Source organism: Mangifera indica, chromosome 8, assembly GCF_011075055.1.
Source record: "Mangifera indica cultivar Alphonso chromosome 8, CATAS_Mindica_2.1, whole genome shotgun sequence".
NCBI lineage: Eukaryota > Viridiplantae > Streptophyta > Magnoliopsida > Sapindales > Anacardiaceae > Mangifera > Mangifera indica.
Window position 1 is genome coordinate 5,498,612 of NC_058144.1, and position 16,761 is coordinate 5,515,372.

General features: G+C 34.0%; 3 protein-coding genes across 8 annotated transcripts; 2 read left to right on the forward strand and 1 right to left on the reverse strand.

The window, feature by feature from the left end:
• The first annotated feature begins 683 nt into the window (after positions 1-683).
• Positions 684-4,411, forward strand: LOC123222454 (tetraspanin-18-like). The gene is made up of 6 exons (XM_044645233.1): positions 684-1,237; positions 1,717-1,816; positions 2,386-2,466; positions 2,562-2,666; positions 3,244-3,429; positions 4,062-4,411. The coding sequence occupies exons 1-6, from the start codon at positions 936-938 to the stop codon at positions 4,128-4,130; spliced, it is 843 nt and encodes a 280-aa protein (XP_044501168.1). The 5' UTR covers positions 684-935; the 3' UTR covers positions 4,131-4,411.
• Positions 4,412-6,961: 2,550 nt separating this feature from the next.
• LOC123224172 lies at positions 6,962-12,452 on the reverse strand. Of its 6 annotated transcripts, none has more exons than XM_044647743.1 (6): positions 12,220-12,452; positions 11,242-11,400; positions 10,529-10,602; positions 8,502-10,379; positions 8,036-8,186; positions 6,962-7,940 (listed from the first exon to the last, which is right to left on the reverse strand). In XM_044647743.1, exons 1-6 carry the CDS (start codon positions 12,431-12,433, stop codon positions 7,219-7,221), a joined length of 3,198 nt encoding a protein of 1,065 aa, XP_044503678.1. In that variant the 5' UTR covers positions 12,434-12,452; the 3' UTR covers positions 6,962-7,218. The 6 variants fall into 6 exon arrangements, with proteins under 6 accessions (XP_044503678.1, XP_044503681.1, XP_044503679.1 ...); XM_044647746.1 differs by having other exon boundaries at positions 12,201-12,416; XM_044647744.1 differs by having other exon boundaries at positions 12,154-12,360.
• Positions 12,453-15,032: 2,580 nt separating this feature from the next.
• Positions 15,033-16,005, forward strand: LOC123222434 (photosystem I reaction center subunit IV B, chloroplastic-like). Its single transcript, XM_044645195.1, has 3 exons — positions 15,033-15,481; positions 15,631-15,696; positions 15,779-16,005. The coding sequence occupies exons 1-3, from the start codon at positions 15,224-15,226 to the stop codon at positions 15,881-15,883; spliced, it is 429 nt and encodes a 142-aa protein (XP_044501130.1). The 5' UTR covers positions 15,033-15,223; the 3' UTR covers positions 15,884-16,005.
• The last annotated feature ends 756 nt before the right edge of the window (positions 16,006-16,761 follow it).

Genomic DNA, 16,761 nt, shown 5'->3' on the forward strand with positions numbered 1-16,761 from the left:
AATCAATTTTTGAGACTGAGTCTGCTTGGTTATATCTAGACTATATTAAAAATTAGAAATCATCTCATTTATACGTCCAGTTGAAATATTTAAAAAATGACCTCTGTATTTAGATAATAGTAAGACAAAAATGAAATCTAAAAAATATAAAAATGTGAAAAACAAATTTGAAGATAATTTTATGGAGTTCTTATTATGATGACAATTGAGTTCTTTTACAACTAGAGTAAAAGTATTTACACAAAAAATTATACTAGAACATTTTAAATTTGAGCTAAACCAAATTGAATATCTTTTGACTTAAGTTTGACTCTAATTAAAAATGAGTTAAATCTATTAATTTAAATTTGATTCAAATTAAATTAAATTAATTTTTGAGATTGAATTAATTCGGATGATATCCAAACCTACTGCTGAGTGTGAATTGCCACACAGAACTAAGCTTAAAAGTAAACATCACACGTGGCTAAAAGGCAATCATAGCAGGCAACTTCCCTCAATAACATGATTGAAACTAAAAGATTGCCATTGGGTTTTCTGAGGATTATTGGGCCAGAACCAAGCTAGGACAAGTCTCCTGGCTCATAATGGGCCAAAAGCAAAATCTTTTAGTTGAACTGAGGATTTTTTGATATATTTATTTTTTTACATTCTAGCTGATAATTACTTGTTTGAAAAGTAAAGACTTTTGTTGCCCTTTGGAAAGTGTACATCCGTGCGGCTTCAAACAAAAGTTACCCGTCCTCGAAAAAACAGTTTTCTTCTTGGCACGGCACAAAACAGAAAATAAAAAGATTGTCTGAAAAAATATCACCCAAACAGGAAAAGCCAAATCCTTAAAAAAAGCGAAAAACATTTTAATTTTCGATCCGCTAATCACAGAAGAAATCGAGAAAGCTTAGGTTTAGGGTTTCAATTGAGAAATTAACGCAGAAATGCAACGAAATTGTTGCCATGTTTCATTTGCTTTCATTTTGAAATCCCTAAATTTCCTTCAAGCTTTCATAGGAGTATCGGTAATAATTTACTCAATATGGATGCTCGACCGATGGAATCATCATGTCCCCGTTTATCCTCCCGCTCCTTCAGCTCCTTCTCCGGATTCTTCTTCTTCTCTTTATATTTTTTTGAATTCAGATGATCATCATCAGGTCACCACTCCCTTCAATATCATGGTTTCCGGGTTCGATGACGGGTTAGGGTTTAATTTGAATTCAATCCAGCTGCCAGCGCCTTGGTACTCTTTTAAGTTTTGAGTTTGGCTTTGTTTCAATTGCATTGAATTTAATCGCGTTGAATTTAATGCTAAGTTTTGAGTTTGGGTTTGTTTCTATTGCGTTGAATTTAATGCTGTGATTATGACTTTTATGGTAACTTTTTCTCACAATCTGATTCGATGCTGTAGTACTAATTATTGTGGTAATTTGTTCTATCCAGGCCCACAATGATAAATTGTTTAAGCAAACACTAATGATTTTAAACAGACGATTTAATTATGATTTTGTGGATGGTGTGATTTTTTCTTTGTTTTTATAATAGTAATTAAATATGAGAGTTGTCAGATTAGGGTACCTCATGACTTGGAGATTGTGTTGCAAATTCATTCAAATAAATCTGCTGCATTTTAAATTTTTTTTATTGGAATTTTGGTTATTTATTTCAGTGCGTGCCTGGGGTTCATACAGGTGCTGATATTGTGCTTGTTTCTTTTGGCAGGTTCATATACTCTTTTATGGGAGTGGGCATTTTGTTGTGTTGCATTACTTTGATTGGTTGCATTGCAGCTGAAGCCATAAATGGCTGCTGCCTTTGTTTGGTATCCTGCCTGAATGTAGCACTGTCCATGTTAATTTCAGCTTAAGCTGGATTGCAAATCAGTCTGCTATTATTTAGATTAACTTTAATGTGAACTTATAAAACGGGTTGGATTTTAATTAAAATTGGGATATGTTGCTGTGAGTGTTTGATTGTTTTAAAATTGGAAATGTAAGTTTATATATTTTACTGTGGTAGTAGAGAAAATTAGGCAGAGAATTGGAATCTTATGTATGATAATCCCCTCATAATAATAGACACTAGCAATCTGTTGACAAATGCAAGCCATTAATTTAGGGAGCCAAGATTACATTTATTGAAAACTAAACAACAAAACATAGAGATTTCAGTCATTTTCTTCATCTTTTGGACTTCATGAGGAATAGATTAGAGATTTGGGATATCTAACTATAACAAGCTGTGTTACCAGTAGCATTATACTTAATCAGTTTTTTAAGTGTTGAAATTGAAAATTTAAAAATTATAATCCATCTTGCTACTCCATCATCTGCATCATCTGCATTTAATGCCAGTTGTTTTGGAATTTCCCTTAAACTCTTGAAATACCAGTATGCTGTACTCAAAACCATATTCATTCTACTAGAAGCAGCTTTTGTGGCCTTTATTGCAATTGATCATCAATGGGAAAAGGTGATTCTCTTTATTGTTAAGTTTAACTTATACCTGGCTCCTTGGGCATTCATCCTGTTTATTATCTAATTAATTGTTTGATCATTCCTTGACAGGATCTTCCATCTGACCCAACTGGAGAACTTGACAGCATCCATTCTTTCATTGAAGACAATATTGGTATATGTAAATGGGTTGGCATTACAGTGGTCATTATTCAGGTATCCTGTAGTTTATGATCTTCGCAAAAAAATGACTTGAATAATAAAACAATTCTGTGAATTGCTGCTTAATAATATCTTACTTGTTCATCTTTAGTTTATGGTTCTAATTTTTGTATTTTTTTAAATGAGTAGTGTCATTTTTGTTTATAGAAAACATTTATTGCCTGTTTTGAGAATTGGTGCTAGAACAAGCCATCCTCTCACAGGGAAATGCTTGTTCAATCTGTCCACTTATCATCAGTAGGAAAGAAAGATATACTTCATGTCTATTGAAGATCTGTGTATTGTAATATGGACCTATAAGAAATAATAACAGCAAGGAAAAAACTAAAGTAATCTTTTTCATATAATTTAATTATTGCTGTTCATCTTTTTTGTTATTCTTATACTCTGACGAAGAGGTCTATCCTTGAATATTTCCCATTACAAGATCACATTTTTATTCTCAGATGAAAGGAATAACCATCAACCAGTGCTATCATGTATCATTTAACTGCTATGTCTGGCTATATTTGTCAGTCGATGTGCAAAGTGTTGTCTCTAATAGATCCTTTTATGCCATGTCATATATTAGGCACTTTCTCTACTACTAGCGTTAGTTCTTAGAGCCATGGTTTCCACTCAAAGAACCAATTTTGATGAAGAGGATGGTTATGAAAATGCAAGGGGTAGAACTTGGGAGCCACTCCTGAATTCACAATCAAGCCAAACATTTGGTTCAACTAATTCTGACTCCTGGAGTTCAAGGATAAGAGAAAAGGTATCTTGTTTCAAATTGCTGGTCTCTCATAGGTTGACTGACAAACATATGCTGTAGACATTTTGATTTAAAAAAGTGAAAGTAGTAGATCCCGACAAAAAGGTTAAAACAAAAAAAAAAGAAGGCTAATAGATTAGTTATATAGAATTATTTTCCCTTTTCTTTTTCTCTTTGGCATGTGTATAACTTTCAATGGAGCATGCACTATCTAAAATTAGCTTGACATATGAGTTCAGCCATGTGAAGAGGCTTCCTGAAGCAAGACGCACACACAACACATTTGGTTATGTGACATAGTATATGCAATTATCAGGATTATTATTTGGCAGCAGCACAATCTTAGTTGCAATTGTCAATGGATACCTTCTGAATAGAACAATGTGTACAGTTCAGAGCATGAAACAATTGATTAGTGATCAACTATTGCAACTATTGTTTCACACTTCTCTCTATATAGTTTTATTGTAGGAAAGTATTGTTTCCCTTTTTATTTTGTTTATCTAATCTTATTCTAGTTTTTTTCCACTAACTTAGGTTCGACCTCCTTTTTACCTTTTCCTTTTTACTTGTATGATTTCATATGGGTATCCCTGGTGTACAAATTCTAAAATTCCCATGTATTTTTGCTGCAGTATGGATTGAACAGTGGAGATAAATCCTCTTTGGTGAATAACACATCAGGAAGCATGAAATCCAAGTAATGAATCTTAGAAAGTTCTCCATCTCGCAGCGCATGGAAAAGCTGAAAGCCTTGCAAGCAATGTATTGGTTCTGGAGTATAAATCTGCCTCTAATTCTTTGTTCTTTTTGTTTTCTATTTCTTGAGAAGTTGTGATGTATATAGGCTTTCAATTTGTTGTTTGCTTTCAGTTGACTGAGTATAAATCTGCCTCTAATTCTTTGCTTTTCTGCTTTTGACTAACTTCTGTGTGCCCATATGTGTTTTCAAAATGAGTTATAAAGGATTCTTTATTTTTTGTTATCGTGAAGTGCATGTGTTGGTTATTAATTTTCAATTTGTGTATTATCTTTGTGAACAAAGCTTCATGTAAAATCTCCATCTTCTCTGTAATACCTACCCTTTAAGTTGAATATTGCAAAAAAATAAGATTTATCGTTTGTATAAGGTGATGAAGTAGGGTTAGATCTCCCCTGGTGTGGTGCATAGATATAATGTTAGATTCATAATTTATAGAAGCAATGGGCATGGTTAGAGTCATAGATATTGGGCTGCGAGTCAGGAGTGGAGCTATAAATTCCTTTTGAGCTTTTAGGTAAACCAAAGGAGCTCCTTTTGAGTTGTGTCTGACTATCTGTCTTAAACCCACTTGAGATTTGTCCTTCGTTGGAGTGAGATAATATGCATATATCTTAGAACTACCAATTCCAGGATTTATGGAATCTGTTAAAACTCAAGGGAATTTCAATTCCTTCTATGCGATGGGTTATCGATATTTAAAAAAAGAAGTGAATGGTTTATCACAAAGAGGATTTAGAAAGCATGCATAGCATAAAATACTGGCATATGCCGTTGTTCCAACAAATAGAACCAATTATGTTTTCGCACTATTATCTACTTACAGGCTGCTTGTATTGATTAAATATTTCTTCTTCAGAATTTGGATCTTCTGCCTGTCAGGTTTTATGATATTTTCTTACATTTTTCCTTAAAAGAAAATCTTAATTGGGCATAATTCATTATTTCATTTCTGAAAGATCAATATTTTCTTTCCATAAGGTGCAATTCATAAATTTTTCAAAAGTAGTGTGGATCAAAATACAACAATCTATCTTAAAAAACAAAAAGAAAAAGAACCATGAAGAGACTCTGCGTATATTTTAAAAGCTTCTTACCGAAATCATATATTAAATGAGTTGCAAGATCCTTGTCCTTTGTGGTCAAATGTGCTTTTTTCTCTTTTTGAATAAATGGGAATCTCACCCATATCGATTAGATAGGTAATTTTAGGATATAATGATCGGACCCAAATTTCTTTATTAAAACTGTAATGTCTCATTAATTTTGTTATCTGTTAAGTCTGAAAGTGTTTTTATTTACTGTTATAATAACAATTTTTTGGTGGGTATGATACTTTGTTTTTACCCGCTTCAAAAATATGGCCCTAGATTCAATTTCAGTTTCATGCACTTGTGAAGTATGTCGCGGGATCTCTTTTCCCTCACTTCAATCTTAATTTTATTGCTTTATAAAGATTAAATAAGAGAAGACACACATTATATATGCACATCATGATCCTACTTGTTAAGGATAATGTATATAAGCACCACTTGTCACGTGTTATGAGCTCAATAATTATCAGAGACTTCGCCAAAGAAGATTTATGCATGAGGCGACAAGACAAAGAGTTTTCCGAAGAAGATTCAAGTAGGACAAATCATCAACCAAAACAATAGTAATCATGATAACCAATCAGCTCCAAATTTACCTGACTAATTGTCATGATTTCTTTTTTCAATAATTTGGGTTATTTGATTTCTTTTTTCAAGTTCATGCATTCTTTAATCATTGAGCTCCTCCTGGCTCGTATTTTTCCCCCCCGTGTCCTCTCTCCATCATATGCTTCGGTGAGTATGGATCAAACATTTATAAATTTCAACCAATACTACAAAATGGAATTATTTTTATTTTTAGGCTAAAGGACTTATTCCCATTTAAAGCATAATATTTTCTTAAATTTTTATTTTTTAATTTTAAAAATCTTATTTATCTATATATGGGTGAATAAATCTGTTAATTTTAATTTATTAGATTTGAAAAATTGAAAACCTTAAAAAAAAGTTTTTATTTTTGAAATTTTGAATTAGAAAAAAATTTTAATTTTTAATATTTAAAAAAATGATATAACTAATAAATTTAATTAATTTTAATTACTTAATATATGAGTAAATAAAATTTTCATAATTAAAAAAATAAAAATGTAGGAAAAGCGCGCCCTTTGAGTGGGAATAAGTTCTTTGGGCTTGGTTAACATATTTAAAGGTAGGATCCATTTAAGATATTTTTCTCCAATTTTGTTCTAATCATTTATTCACACAGTACTAGGTAACGAATTACAATGTTATCGTACTGTGTCTGCGCCGCGGCGCTAGAGGTCACTAGAAGCACAACTAACATTCTTGAATGAGAAAATTTATTGGGGCAATATTTATTCAATGACTCAGTTATTCGAGAATGTAAGAGAGGGAATCGCTTATATGTTTTTATAAGCAAAAAGATTGAGGATGAGAAGGATCAGAATCTGAATCTCCTTGACGCTAAAGCGTTAATAATTTTGGGTCGATTCCTTCTAGTGCAGTAACGAAGTAGAGAAGGTCTGGCAATAACAGAGCACGGGAATAGTAAAAGCTGAGCTCAATCATCGCACTGGAAGAACAGAAGGGACGCCACTTTTCCTTATTGGATTAAATCAAATTCTGAAAGAACATCATCATGGTCATTTTAGTAGCAAAGGAATACAATTGTATTCACTCTTCTGCTTCATCAAAAATGGGTTTGTCTTACTCTTGACAATTATAAAACTAATAAATCCAATTAATATTAATCACTCAAACTTGTCATCAATGGGACACTTACAACCACCCCCAACTAAACTATTTATATATAACAGGGCAATTGATGATAATGTTAAACAAATATGGCAGGTAGGAGTAAGCCAAGTGGGACCATCATTGTTCAAAATGAAATACATAAATTCAGCCATCATTTAGATAAACAGTTACGGAAAAAAAAAAAAGAAGAAGGAGAAGAAGAAGAAGCAACCTCATAAGTCATAACACACCACCTGTTAGATCAACCACAGCCTCATCCACAAGCACTTCCCACAAATTCAACTCAATCTCCTTTCCCAGATTATCTAATTCTATTCTCATTTGCTCACCCCACCCTTTCCCTAAAACCTCCTTTCTCACCACCCCCTCTACCACCAGGCTGTTGATATTCCCACTCTCACTGAATACATCTCCCACCTCACTAATATACCACTCCTTCATCCGACCCAACACATGGTCCACCACCATGGGTGATCGATTCTCTGCCAGAGTGTTGTGAGCCCTGCTACACAACACAGCCCTACTGCTCCTGTCTGACTCCGACCCATAACCTGTTATTTCAACTAATGCTGTATTCACACAGTCAAACACAAGCTTACGGTTTGATCTACGTTGTCTTCGCTTTGCCTCATGCACTGGCTCCTTCTCATTCAGGCTAGCATATTTTTCTCTCAATGATGGGTCCAATGGGCTTTCAGGTGAATGCCATCTGACAAAAAATGTTTCAGATTGCAACTCACCATCAAGACCAGAAGCTGATAATAGTGTTTGGACAAAGAACAGCCAATCCTGCACTTCCTCAGCTCCTGAGAGTGATGACGCTTTCAGTGCATAGGCAGTGGCTGTCTCTGCACAAGATTCATCCCATGACAAGGTCCGGGCAATTGATTCTATAGGGGGTGATTTGTCAATTAAGTGAGGCTTACAGGACACCACTGTTCCTGTTACCAAAAACCAAAAAAAAAAAAAAGTTAGTGAGATAAGATGTAGAAGAATGATACAATTGAACTTTCATTACAACTTTTTAGGTAGATACCTCGGTGCTCTGGCTTGATATTGCTGGAAGACTCTGGAAATGTATTGTCATCCTCTTCAAATGGGGGTTCCAAAACTGAGATTGGACTTGGCTGGTCTTGATTCTCATTAACAGTGCCAGGCATCAAAGGTTTTGATACAGATAATCCTGCCTACAAAATGACAGGACAATTCTTGATAAGCAATCAAATAATGGTTCAAAATTCACCTGCAGAAAAGATCATACATGTAGCCAATAGTGCATTGCCACTCCAAAAGCATGCATTTATTTTCACGGCATTATATGATCATAATACCTCACAACTTTTACGTCTGCTAATACTGCTTCTGACCAAATAATAAAAAGAAAAACAATTGGACCAAACTTAACTCACTACACCTGAAAACTAAAAGTTGCAAGTAATCATCAATTACAAGCATATAAGGTGAGATTATGAACAAAATATGAAAGATAATGATATGCCTACCTCCCGAGAAAATATGCAGCTCATGTCAGTTAAATCTGGAGAGGAAGTTTTGTTTGATGGATACAGACCAGGAGAAGAACAGTCTCCAAGGCCATTAGTGTTAACACATTGAGATGTATCACTGCTAACCATTACAGGAATATGTCCTGCTGACCCTGGGGCCTCAGCAGTGACAGACTGAAATTCTTCTTCAGATTGTGATGCACTATATTTTTCTTTAGTAGATTTTTTACTCTTTGAAAAAAATAAGCTTGAAACTTTCTCTTTTAGAGATGATTTTGCACTCTTTGTCTTTGTCAGCTGCTTAGGAACTTGCTTTTGGCCAGCTCCAGGATCAGCTACTTCAACATTGAGCCCGGCACCATACACTGTGGAAGATACAGGAACAGATTTTGATCTCATAAGATTTTTAAGAGGCTCACACTCACTTTCTTCTGTATTCAGATCACTAGTTAAGCACAAAGTCGGGACTCTTGGTTCTTGTTCATTCTTAATAACCTCTTCCTTGTATCTCACTGACTTTTTTGTATCAGAAAGGGCAAGCATGTCCCCCAATGTGCTTGAGCTTCTCCGGACATGTCTCTGTTCCTCAAAGTTCCCATTCGATGCCATCATGGCCCATCTTTCCGAAAGTCGTTTCTTTGCTTCTCTGCACACTGATGACTCTGGAGAACATGATTCACAGCTAAAGGAGGAAGAAGAATACGGGCTACCAAACCTATTGATGTAATCCCATGAATGCCTAGAAGTTGGTGAAATGGTTTCTGAATCAATGATATGTGCTGCTGCATACTCATTTTCTGGTTGGTTAAACGAACTCTCATCACCAACATAGCCATTGGAAAACACAGAAGAAAGTACAGTCTCATCCCTTCGATGACCCATCAGATATTCACGTATCTTCTTTGTGATCTCCTTCCCTACGTCTCCCGATTCTTGAACCTCTCCATCTTCAGGTTCCTCATAAAAATCTTCGTTATGTGATATTCTCGAGGATAAGGAAGTTGGGGAAACCACAGCCTTAATGTCATGAGTCTTCCCAGGGCTTGGCTTCAGTACCACTATTCTTGTAGATTGAGTAGGATGTTCATTAACTTTATGATTAGCAAAAACCGGGGAATATCCAGGATTATTGCTTTCCTGTCCAGTTGCTTGAACCACTTGGGCTGGTTTACTGGATTGTTTATCAATCAACTTTCTTGATCCTATAAATTTTTCATCATCAACCATCTTCGACGGTCTAAGAACAGTAATTTTTTTAGTCTCAGGAGGTGGAGCAATTGCTTGCAAATCATATAGATGCTGAGAGAACAAGGAGTTCGGTTCTTGCAGAAACCTAAGGAATAAATCTTGATTGGAACTTAAAACTTCCAATGCATCCTGGAACTCTTTGGACTGGCGAAGTTTTTCATCTGTGGCTAGACGTTTTGCTTCCATGAACGTTTGACGAACAAGAGCCATCTTTTTCTCACTTGTAGTTTCATCATACCTTCCCTTCTGCAAAGAACTATCTCTTGAATAACTTGCTTGTTGAGACTGCTGCCAGATTTCATGAACATGCTTGCAATCACTCTGTTCATGAAACTGATGAACTTTACTAGGCATTCTGTCATCTAGAAATCCATGATCTTGCTCCCAACATTCCAGTGGTACCGCCGAATGACTTGGAGAATGTCGTGAATAACTTTTTGAATGACTTTTTTGAGCAGCTGAACTAGGCTGATGTGGAAGGGCATCAAGACCCATCAACTTGGCAACTAGATTGGGCTGGTTATGCTTGAACTCTACTTCTTTTGACATTTCTTGGGCTATAAGTGTTTTCATGGGTGTACCATTTGCTTTCTTGTTTGAAGAAGTTCTCCTAAACTCAGAGACAACCTGCACACCAGATGAAATGCAACAGATCAGGACAGTTGAGTATATCATATTATAATGCAATTGTGAGCAAAATAGACAAGCTGTGCTTTGAATCTGCTTTCTCACTGCTATATAATTACACATTACCAAGAAGTAATACCCAAATTTACCAGCTTATCTTCTATCTGATCTGCAGAAGGTGACATCCTTGCGACATCTGACCGACTTCTTGAGAGTGAAACACCTGCCAATCAACCACCCCCATGTTAATATCATCTTGGATTAATTTAATAATTGAAGAATGTACAACAAAAAATACCATGAGATAAATAACAACCGTGCTGGAAAAATGTGATCAGGTGTCAAAAAGACAAGACTTTTTATGAGTAAATATGATTTTGCAATCCCTCTGGTGGAGAAGCTAAAAAGAGGTGGGTAAAGTACAAGAGACCAAGATAACTATCTGCATTTGGAGACAGTGCGTAAAACATAAATAATTTAATCTTGATCCAAAATTATAAGCAAGGAGGAAAAGCAATCAGAAGAAAACTGAATTCTCTAATGTAATATAAGTAATTTGACATGTACCCAAAAAAAAAAAAAGAAAGCCCGAAAAAGAAAGAGAAAAACTGAAAATTTCCGCAGTTCTATTTGGAAAATGAAATAATAGCCTATTTTGAAAACAATACATGATTAACGACCAATCAAAACAGCCAAACAGTAACCATCACTCTCCCGCATGATCACGAAAGTAACAGATAAATGAAGTAGGATCGAGCAACTTATGCTTCAAAGACATCAGATGCAGACATTTTCTCAAGGCAATAAAAGTTTAGTCAACCATGGAAAAAACGAAAAAATAGTAGATAGAAAAAGAATTCACCTTCGTGATGTTGTTTATCAGTGAGCAGCCTGTTTCCAGGGACGCCTGTGCCCAAATCAAAAAGGTTGACCATTCTTCCCAGGCATCCTGCACCTGCAAATTGTTTATCTACGTTTATTTTCTGAGTTTTTCGACTCTGAATCCTACTCATTTTCACACCTGCGAAACACAATGTTAAAAAATCAAACGAAATGCAACAAATATACAAAAAGAATCTGAACAGTAGTAACAAACGAAAGGACTAAAACAGGCCGCTCAGATTAAATTAAAAATAATAATTAATAATTTCGCTTTAATTGCCAAAACTCTAAGCTTCAAGCTTACCAAAAAGGTCAAAAAGTCAAAAATAAAAATGATACAGATGTGATATCCCGAGTGACAAAAGGTGCAGCGATTTATGGAAAGAAAATAGAGCCGGTAGTTCAAAGAAGAGAAGAAGCCAATTAATTGACAACAATAGCCTTGGTTTGAGTTTAAAAAAAATGAAAGATAGAATCTTCGCACTTCTAAGACCGAAAATTCAGAGACATTCTCATATGATAAATCACAAGTGGTCACTACTAGCCGGAACAAACTCCAACTAGCTATCACTTCTACTTTATTACATCATTATACTCTGATCAAAGTAATATATCACCAGCATTCAGAAATACGCTTGTAAATCAGTATCAGACACTAACCAACGGCCGCATTTTTCAAGAAAACAAATCAAAAGACTGTAGATTGAAAACAAAAAAGCAGAGGTTTATGCATAAAAGGAAGTTGATAAAGGAAAAAGCTTCCAAAAAGCAGAAAATAAAACAAAAAGCAAATCCACAGATAGAAACAGAATTAGATTCGATTTGCAGTTCAAAGAAGAGCGACAAAGACCAGCAGTAAGGTGTACATGTAACTATTAAAAAATGGACACACTTTGAAACGGCACCATTGCAGGAATCATTTTAGACGTCGATGCCGACCTAGAGAAAGTAAACTAACATTCCGGTGAAATGTGACCGGTTATTCGCCGGAATGTAGCGTCAGTAGGAAGTCGGTAGCCTCTACGCGAAGAGCGTGTCTGCGCGTGAAGTGTGAACGAGAGAGAAAAAAAGAGAGAGAGAAAGTGTAAGTGTTTTGGCTTTAGCTTTCCAGTACTAGTCTGCGCCACCGACTCTGCACGGACATGAAAATGTTTTGTTAAATTGTGATTCATTTACGACTTTCGATTACGGAGAGAAGGATGAAATATTTGTTAATAATTATAGTAATAACTTTTTTAAAAGGCAAAGATGCTTTAATCAACAACTATCCAATAACTATCCAATCATAATTAACTTTTTATTTTAATAATATGTGCAATCACCACAACTTTACTTGTAATTTGAATGAATATAAGGTTTCAAACTTTTGAATTTTATTAATAAATTTAAACATAATAAAATAAGAATTAAAATTTAATCACCCCACCCCACGGGTCAAAATAATATAATCAATTATTTCCTTATAAAATAAGATCACATTTACGCACGAAAGAACCGTCTTACTTAATTGAAGTAACATAAACTATAAGTTTCGTTCCCAACCAACGCGGCATTGACGGTGGTAAAGTATTACTAATATCATAAAAACAAATCAATCTCTACCGTTCATTCAAAAAATTAAATTAATGGTTGCCCCTTAAAATTCTGAATGCTGAGGTTGACTAATAAAAATTAGATAATAATTGTGAGGTACGTACGTTTGATCCATATTTGTTTTTGTAGAAAACCAGGACCAGGAGGATGGTATATTAAGCTGTTATCGATAGTGATAGTGATAGTGACAGTGATATTAAGGGATAGGAAGGGCTTACCGAGGACCACCGTTACCATAAACGGCAGATGTTACAGTTAGGGCTGGACAGGAGTCCAAGGTTCGGATTTAAAAATTGATTCGATTTAGATATGAATTGAATTTAAATTAAAAGGTTTAATTCATTTTAAAATCGAATTAAATTTAAGTTATAAAAAATTTAGTTTATAAGCTAGATAGATAATTTGATTCGATTCTAACTTAGTTTATAACTTTATTTTAATTATATTAAATTATTATTAAACGACATCATTTTATTAATGAATTATAAATTTGAGTTATAAATTCGAGTCAAACTTAAACCGAATTAGAAGAGAATCATTTTTATTCGAATCAAACTTAATTCACCTTTAATATTAGCTTGATATATTCGAATCAAATTTAAGCCGAATTATTTTTTATTGAAGCCAAACTTGAGATAAAAAATGTTTCAATCCAATTCAATTCATATTCACCTCTAGTTGTAGCCCATAAACTGAGCGAAATAAAAATAACTTAAGTTTATATACATATATAATAAAAAATATTATTTACATTAGAATTCTTTTTAAAATCAAATTAATCACATTAAATAAATAAAATTTTAAATTCAATAATCAAATTTATAACTATTAATTTAAGTAAATTATGAGTAATTATAAAATATATTTTAAACCAATATTCTTCCATAAATAGAATCTCTCTATTACCACCATAACTATCTTGTAATAAATGGCACTAACATTTGACATTCAGAATCCCAACTATAGAGTACTCTTCTTCTCATTTATTGAGAGGGTAGGATCTCTTCTAGTTTTACGGGTGAGAAGTGAAATAAATAAGTGCGCACTGCCCACCATTCAATAATGTAATATGTAAGAATCGAATAATCAGTCAAGCTGCTCCTCATTTCATATCTTAATAAACACTTTGTCTAAATATGAATTAAATGCTCTATTATAGTATTTATATAAATATGATAAAAGAAAAAATTGCGAGGTAGTACTTAGGGGTGATAAATAATGTGACATCAAATATCTAAAATTCAATTCTATTATTAATATAGCTCAATTTATGAATCCACCGCAAATAAAATTAGAAGTGGTTTATTAATAATAATTAATTAGGATTAACTTTCGATAGATTGTTAATTCACGAGAATCCGATATAAGATTACAAATAAAGATACAAAAAGGTCACTAACTTTCCAACAAAATGTTAATTTTTAATTTTGAACTATTAATTGAAGCCAAAAGTAATAATAAGCAGACTTCAAAGATTAACAAAATTGATAAAGCTTTAAAATTTTTAAAATAAAATCTGAGTTCAAATCTCTACCACATTTATAAAATTTTGATTTATCTAATATAATAATTATAAATTTTATCATTATATTTTAAATTTACCTGTTTAATCGATATAGACCAATCCTTTCATTGTTAAAAAATAAATTAAAAAAAAAAGTAATAATGGGCCAGCCCAACTATCTAACAAACCCTTTTATCTTTCTGAAAGGGGTCTTTTAGAGTGCACATGCAAATGAAAACGACTTTAGTAGTGCTGTCTCATTTTTCATGCTCTAAATATTAATTTATCAAATTTAGTTGTTTTGATATCAAATCACTAATGGTACAAAGCGAAAGTAACTTCATTTTCTTGGTATAAATGAAACTTGTGCTTTTTATGTTCTACCAAAATGACAAAATTAAAATATTTAGATTTTTGCGCCATGGAGCGGTAGACATTTAGGCGCCGAAATGGCAAGTGAGAAAGAGGGTGTGGGGCTAGTGGGCTTTCCACTCAAATGTGGGCTTTTGACTATGTAGTCTGGACTTCAACGTGGTTCCTCTCAAAGCCCTGACCCCACCAGGCTCAGATATTTTTGCCGGGAAATTATTCTGAATGTAGATCTAGTGAGCCTACTTTGCGAAGCTGTAGCAGAATCACGTTATCTAAACAAAAAGGATATGGTACAGAGGTGGCAGCATCCTAGTGGAGGAAACCATTGATTCCACTTTCAAAGATCAGATAATTCTCCCCTCCCAAACACACAAAATTTTAGTTAATTTCAAGCCTCTCAAACTTTGCTGTTGTCCTTGCCCTATTCTACTTTCTGCAGCTCTTCATCAATTAAACGCGCACACTCACAGATAGACAGAGGCATAGTAATAGTATGGCTAGCTGCAACATGGCTTCTGCTGCCTCTGGGTTTTTGCTGACACACAGTGTAGCCACCAATGCAAACTCAGCTTCGAGGAGCAACATGGTGTTTTCCCCTTCAAAGAACACCATCACCACCGCCGGCAACTCAAGGCTTGTTGTAAGAGCAGCTGAAGAGGGAGCTGCCACGCCTGTGACAACCGCTGCCCCAGCTGAAGGTGAAGCTCCCAAGCCCAAGCCACCTCCTATTGGACCCAAGAGAGGCACTAAGGTGAGTTGCACCTATCTTTAACTACACGTGGCTGGAAACTGGTCAATGGTTTAAAGATATTAGTAGAATTGATAACACTTCAGATTCAGCTTTAACACCTAGCAATTAACAACAAATAAGTTTAAAAATGTTACGGTTTCAATTAACAGGTGAAGATTCTGAGGAGGGAATCTTACTGGTACAACGGAATTGGATCTGTTGTAGCTGTTGACCAGGTCAGATTTCTTTATGTTTTTAAGTCTTAAATAAAACATTCATACATTTTTTACGGGTGTCTAGAGCTGACTTGTTGTGCAGGATCCCAAGAGTCGTTACCCAGTTGTGGTTCGATTCAACAAGGTTAATTATGCAAATGTATCCACAAACAACTACGCATTGGATGAGATTGAAGAAGTTAAATGAGGAAATAAGTAGCTGTGTAATTTAGTTGTTCACATTATTCTCGTCTCCTTAGCTTAAGCTCGTGTGTGTGCCTGCCAGGAATTTGTATTATATTCTTCTAGTGAATTCTTCTTTCTTCTCCATCCTAGTCATGTTTATGGTAGTTTCTAAACAAAAACATGTCCGCAACATACAACATTATGTTCACTGTGATAGTAGATTTTTAGTACATTAGCATAAGGGAAATACGCGGTGAGATATTTGTGCCCCTATGTCGAAAATGATGTATCTCATATTGATTTATCATGGTCGCATTATACTTATTGACATGATCAATGATTATTCTCACGATAACCACAAAAAAAAAAAATTTATATTAAATTAGGTTAATTAGTGTATAAAACATTCTAATGATTTCAAATCGAATGATCATTTTTTTTCAGTGTTCAATAACAAATTTTTTTCATAAACATTAGGGCACCATTTATGTGAATTTCTTTGATGAGTTACTCTTATGAATATGTTGTCAAAATACACCTATATATTATACTTGATTGTAACAAATAACTTTGATATGTAAGATTTGTTACTACTTTTCAGAACAATTATCCAACACGGTAATAGTTTTATAAAATATTTTGTTAGCTAGAGCATGATAATATTAGGCTATAAATATTTCTATAATAATCATCAACATGCTCATTGGGTTTTCATGATTAAAATATATATTGATCTTCGGTCTCATCACAATTTTATTATTCTAAAGATATTTATCTAACATACATATAAATATAAACATTTACAGATAAAATATGTCACTTTGTAGTTGTATGAATATGGCTTAACATAAAGATATATCACCAAGAGCATTTAGCTCTAGAGTACTAAACTCCGAAACC

What these genes read in the sequence shown, in the direction of transcription:
- LOC123222434 (XM_044645195.1), top strand. Translation starts at nt 15,224, where the DNA reads ATGGCTAGCTGCAACATGGCTTCTGCTGCCTCTGGGTTTTTGCTGACA. An exon ending in GACCCAAGAGAGGCACTAAG is followed by an intron (nt 15,482 to 15,630) that starts GTGAGTTGCACC and finishes TTCAATTAACAG; the next exon opens with GTGAAGATTCTGAGGAGGGA. An exon ending in CTGTTGTAGCTGTTGACCAG is followed by an intron (nt 15,697 to 15,778) that starts GTCAGATTTCTT and finishes CTTGTTGTGCAG; the next exon opens with GATCCCAAGAGTCGTTACCC.
- LOC123224172 (XM_044647743.1), bottom strand. Translation starts at nt 12,433, where the DNA reads ATGAATCACAATTTAACAAAACATTTTCATGTCCGTGCAGAGTCGGTG. An exon ending in TGATAAACAACATCACGAAG is followed by an intron (nt 10,603 to 11,241) that starts GTGAATTCTTTT and finishes GTTGATTGGCAG; the next exon opens with GTGTTTCACTCTCAAGAAGT. An exon ending in TATCAAGCCAGAGCACCGAG is followed by an intron (nt 7,941 to 8,035) that starts GTATCTACCTAA and finishes TTTTGGTAACAG; the next exon opens with GAACAGTGGTGTCCTGTAAG.
- LOC123222454 (XM_044645233.1), top strand. Translation starts at nt 936, where the DNA reads ATGCAACGAAATTGTTGCCATGTTTCATTTGCTTTCATTTTGAAATCC. An exon ending in ATCCAGCTGCCAGCGCCTTG is followed by an intron (nt 1,238 to 1,716) that starts GTACTCTTTTAA and finishes TTCTTTTGGCAG; the next exon opens with GTTCATATACTCTTTTATGG. An exon ending in ATGGCTGCTGCCTTTGTTTG is followed by an intron (nt 1,817 to 2,385) that starts GTATCCTGCCTG and finishes TTGAAATACCAG; the next exon opens with TATGCTGTACTCAAAACCAT.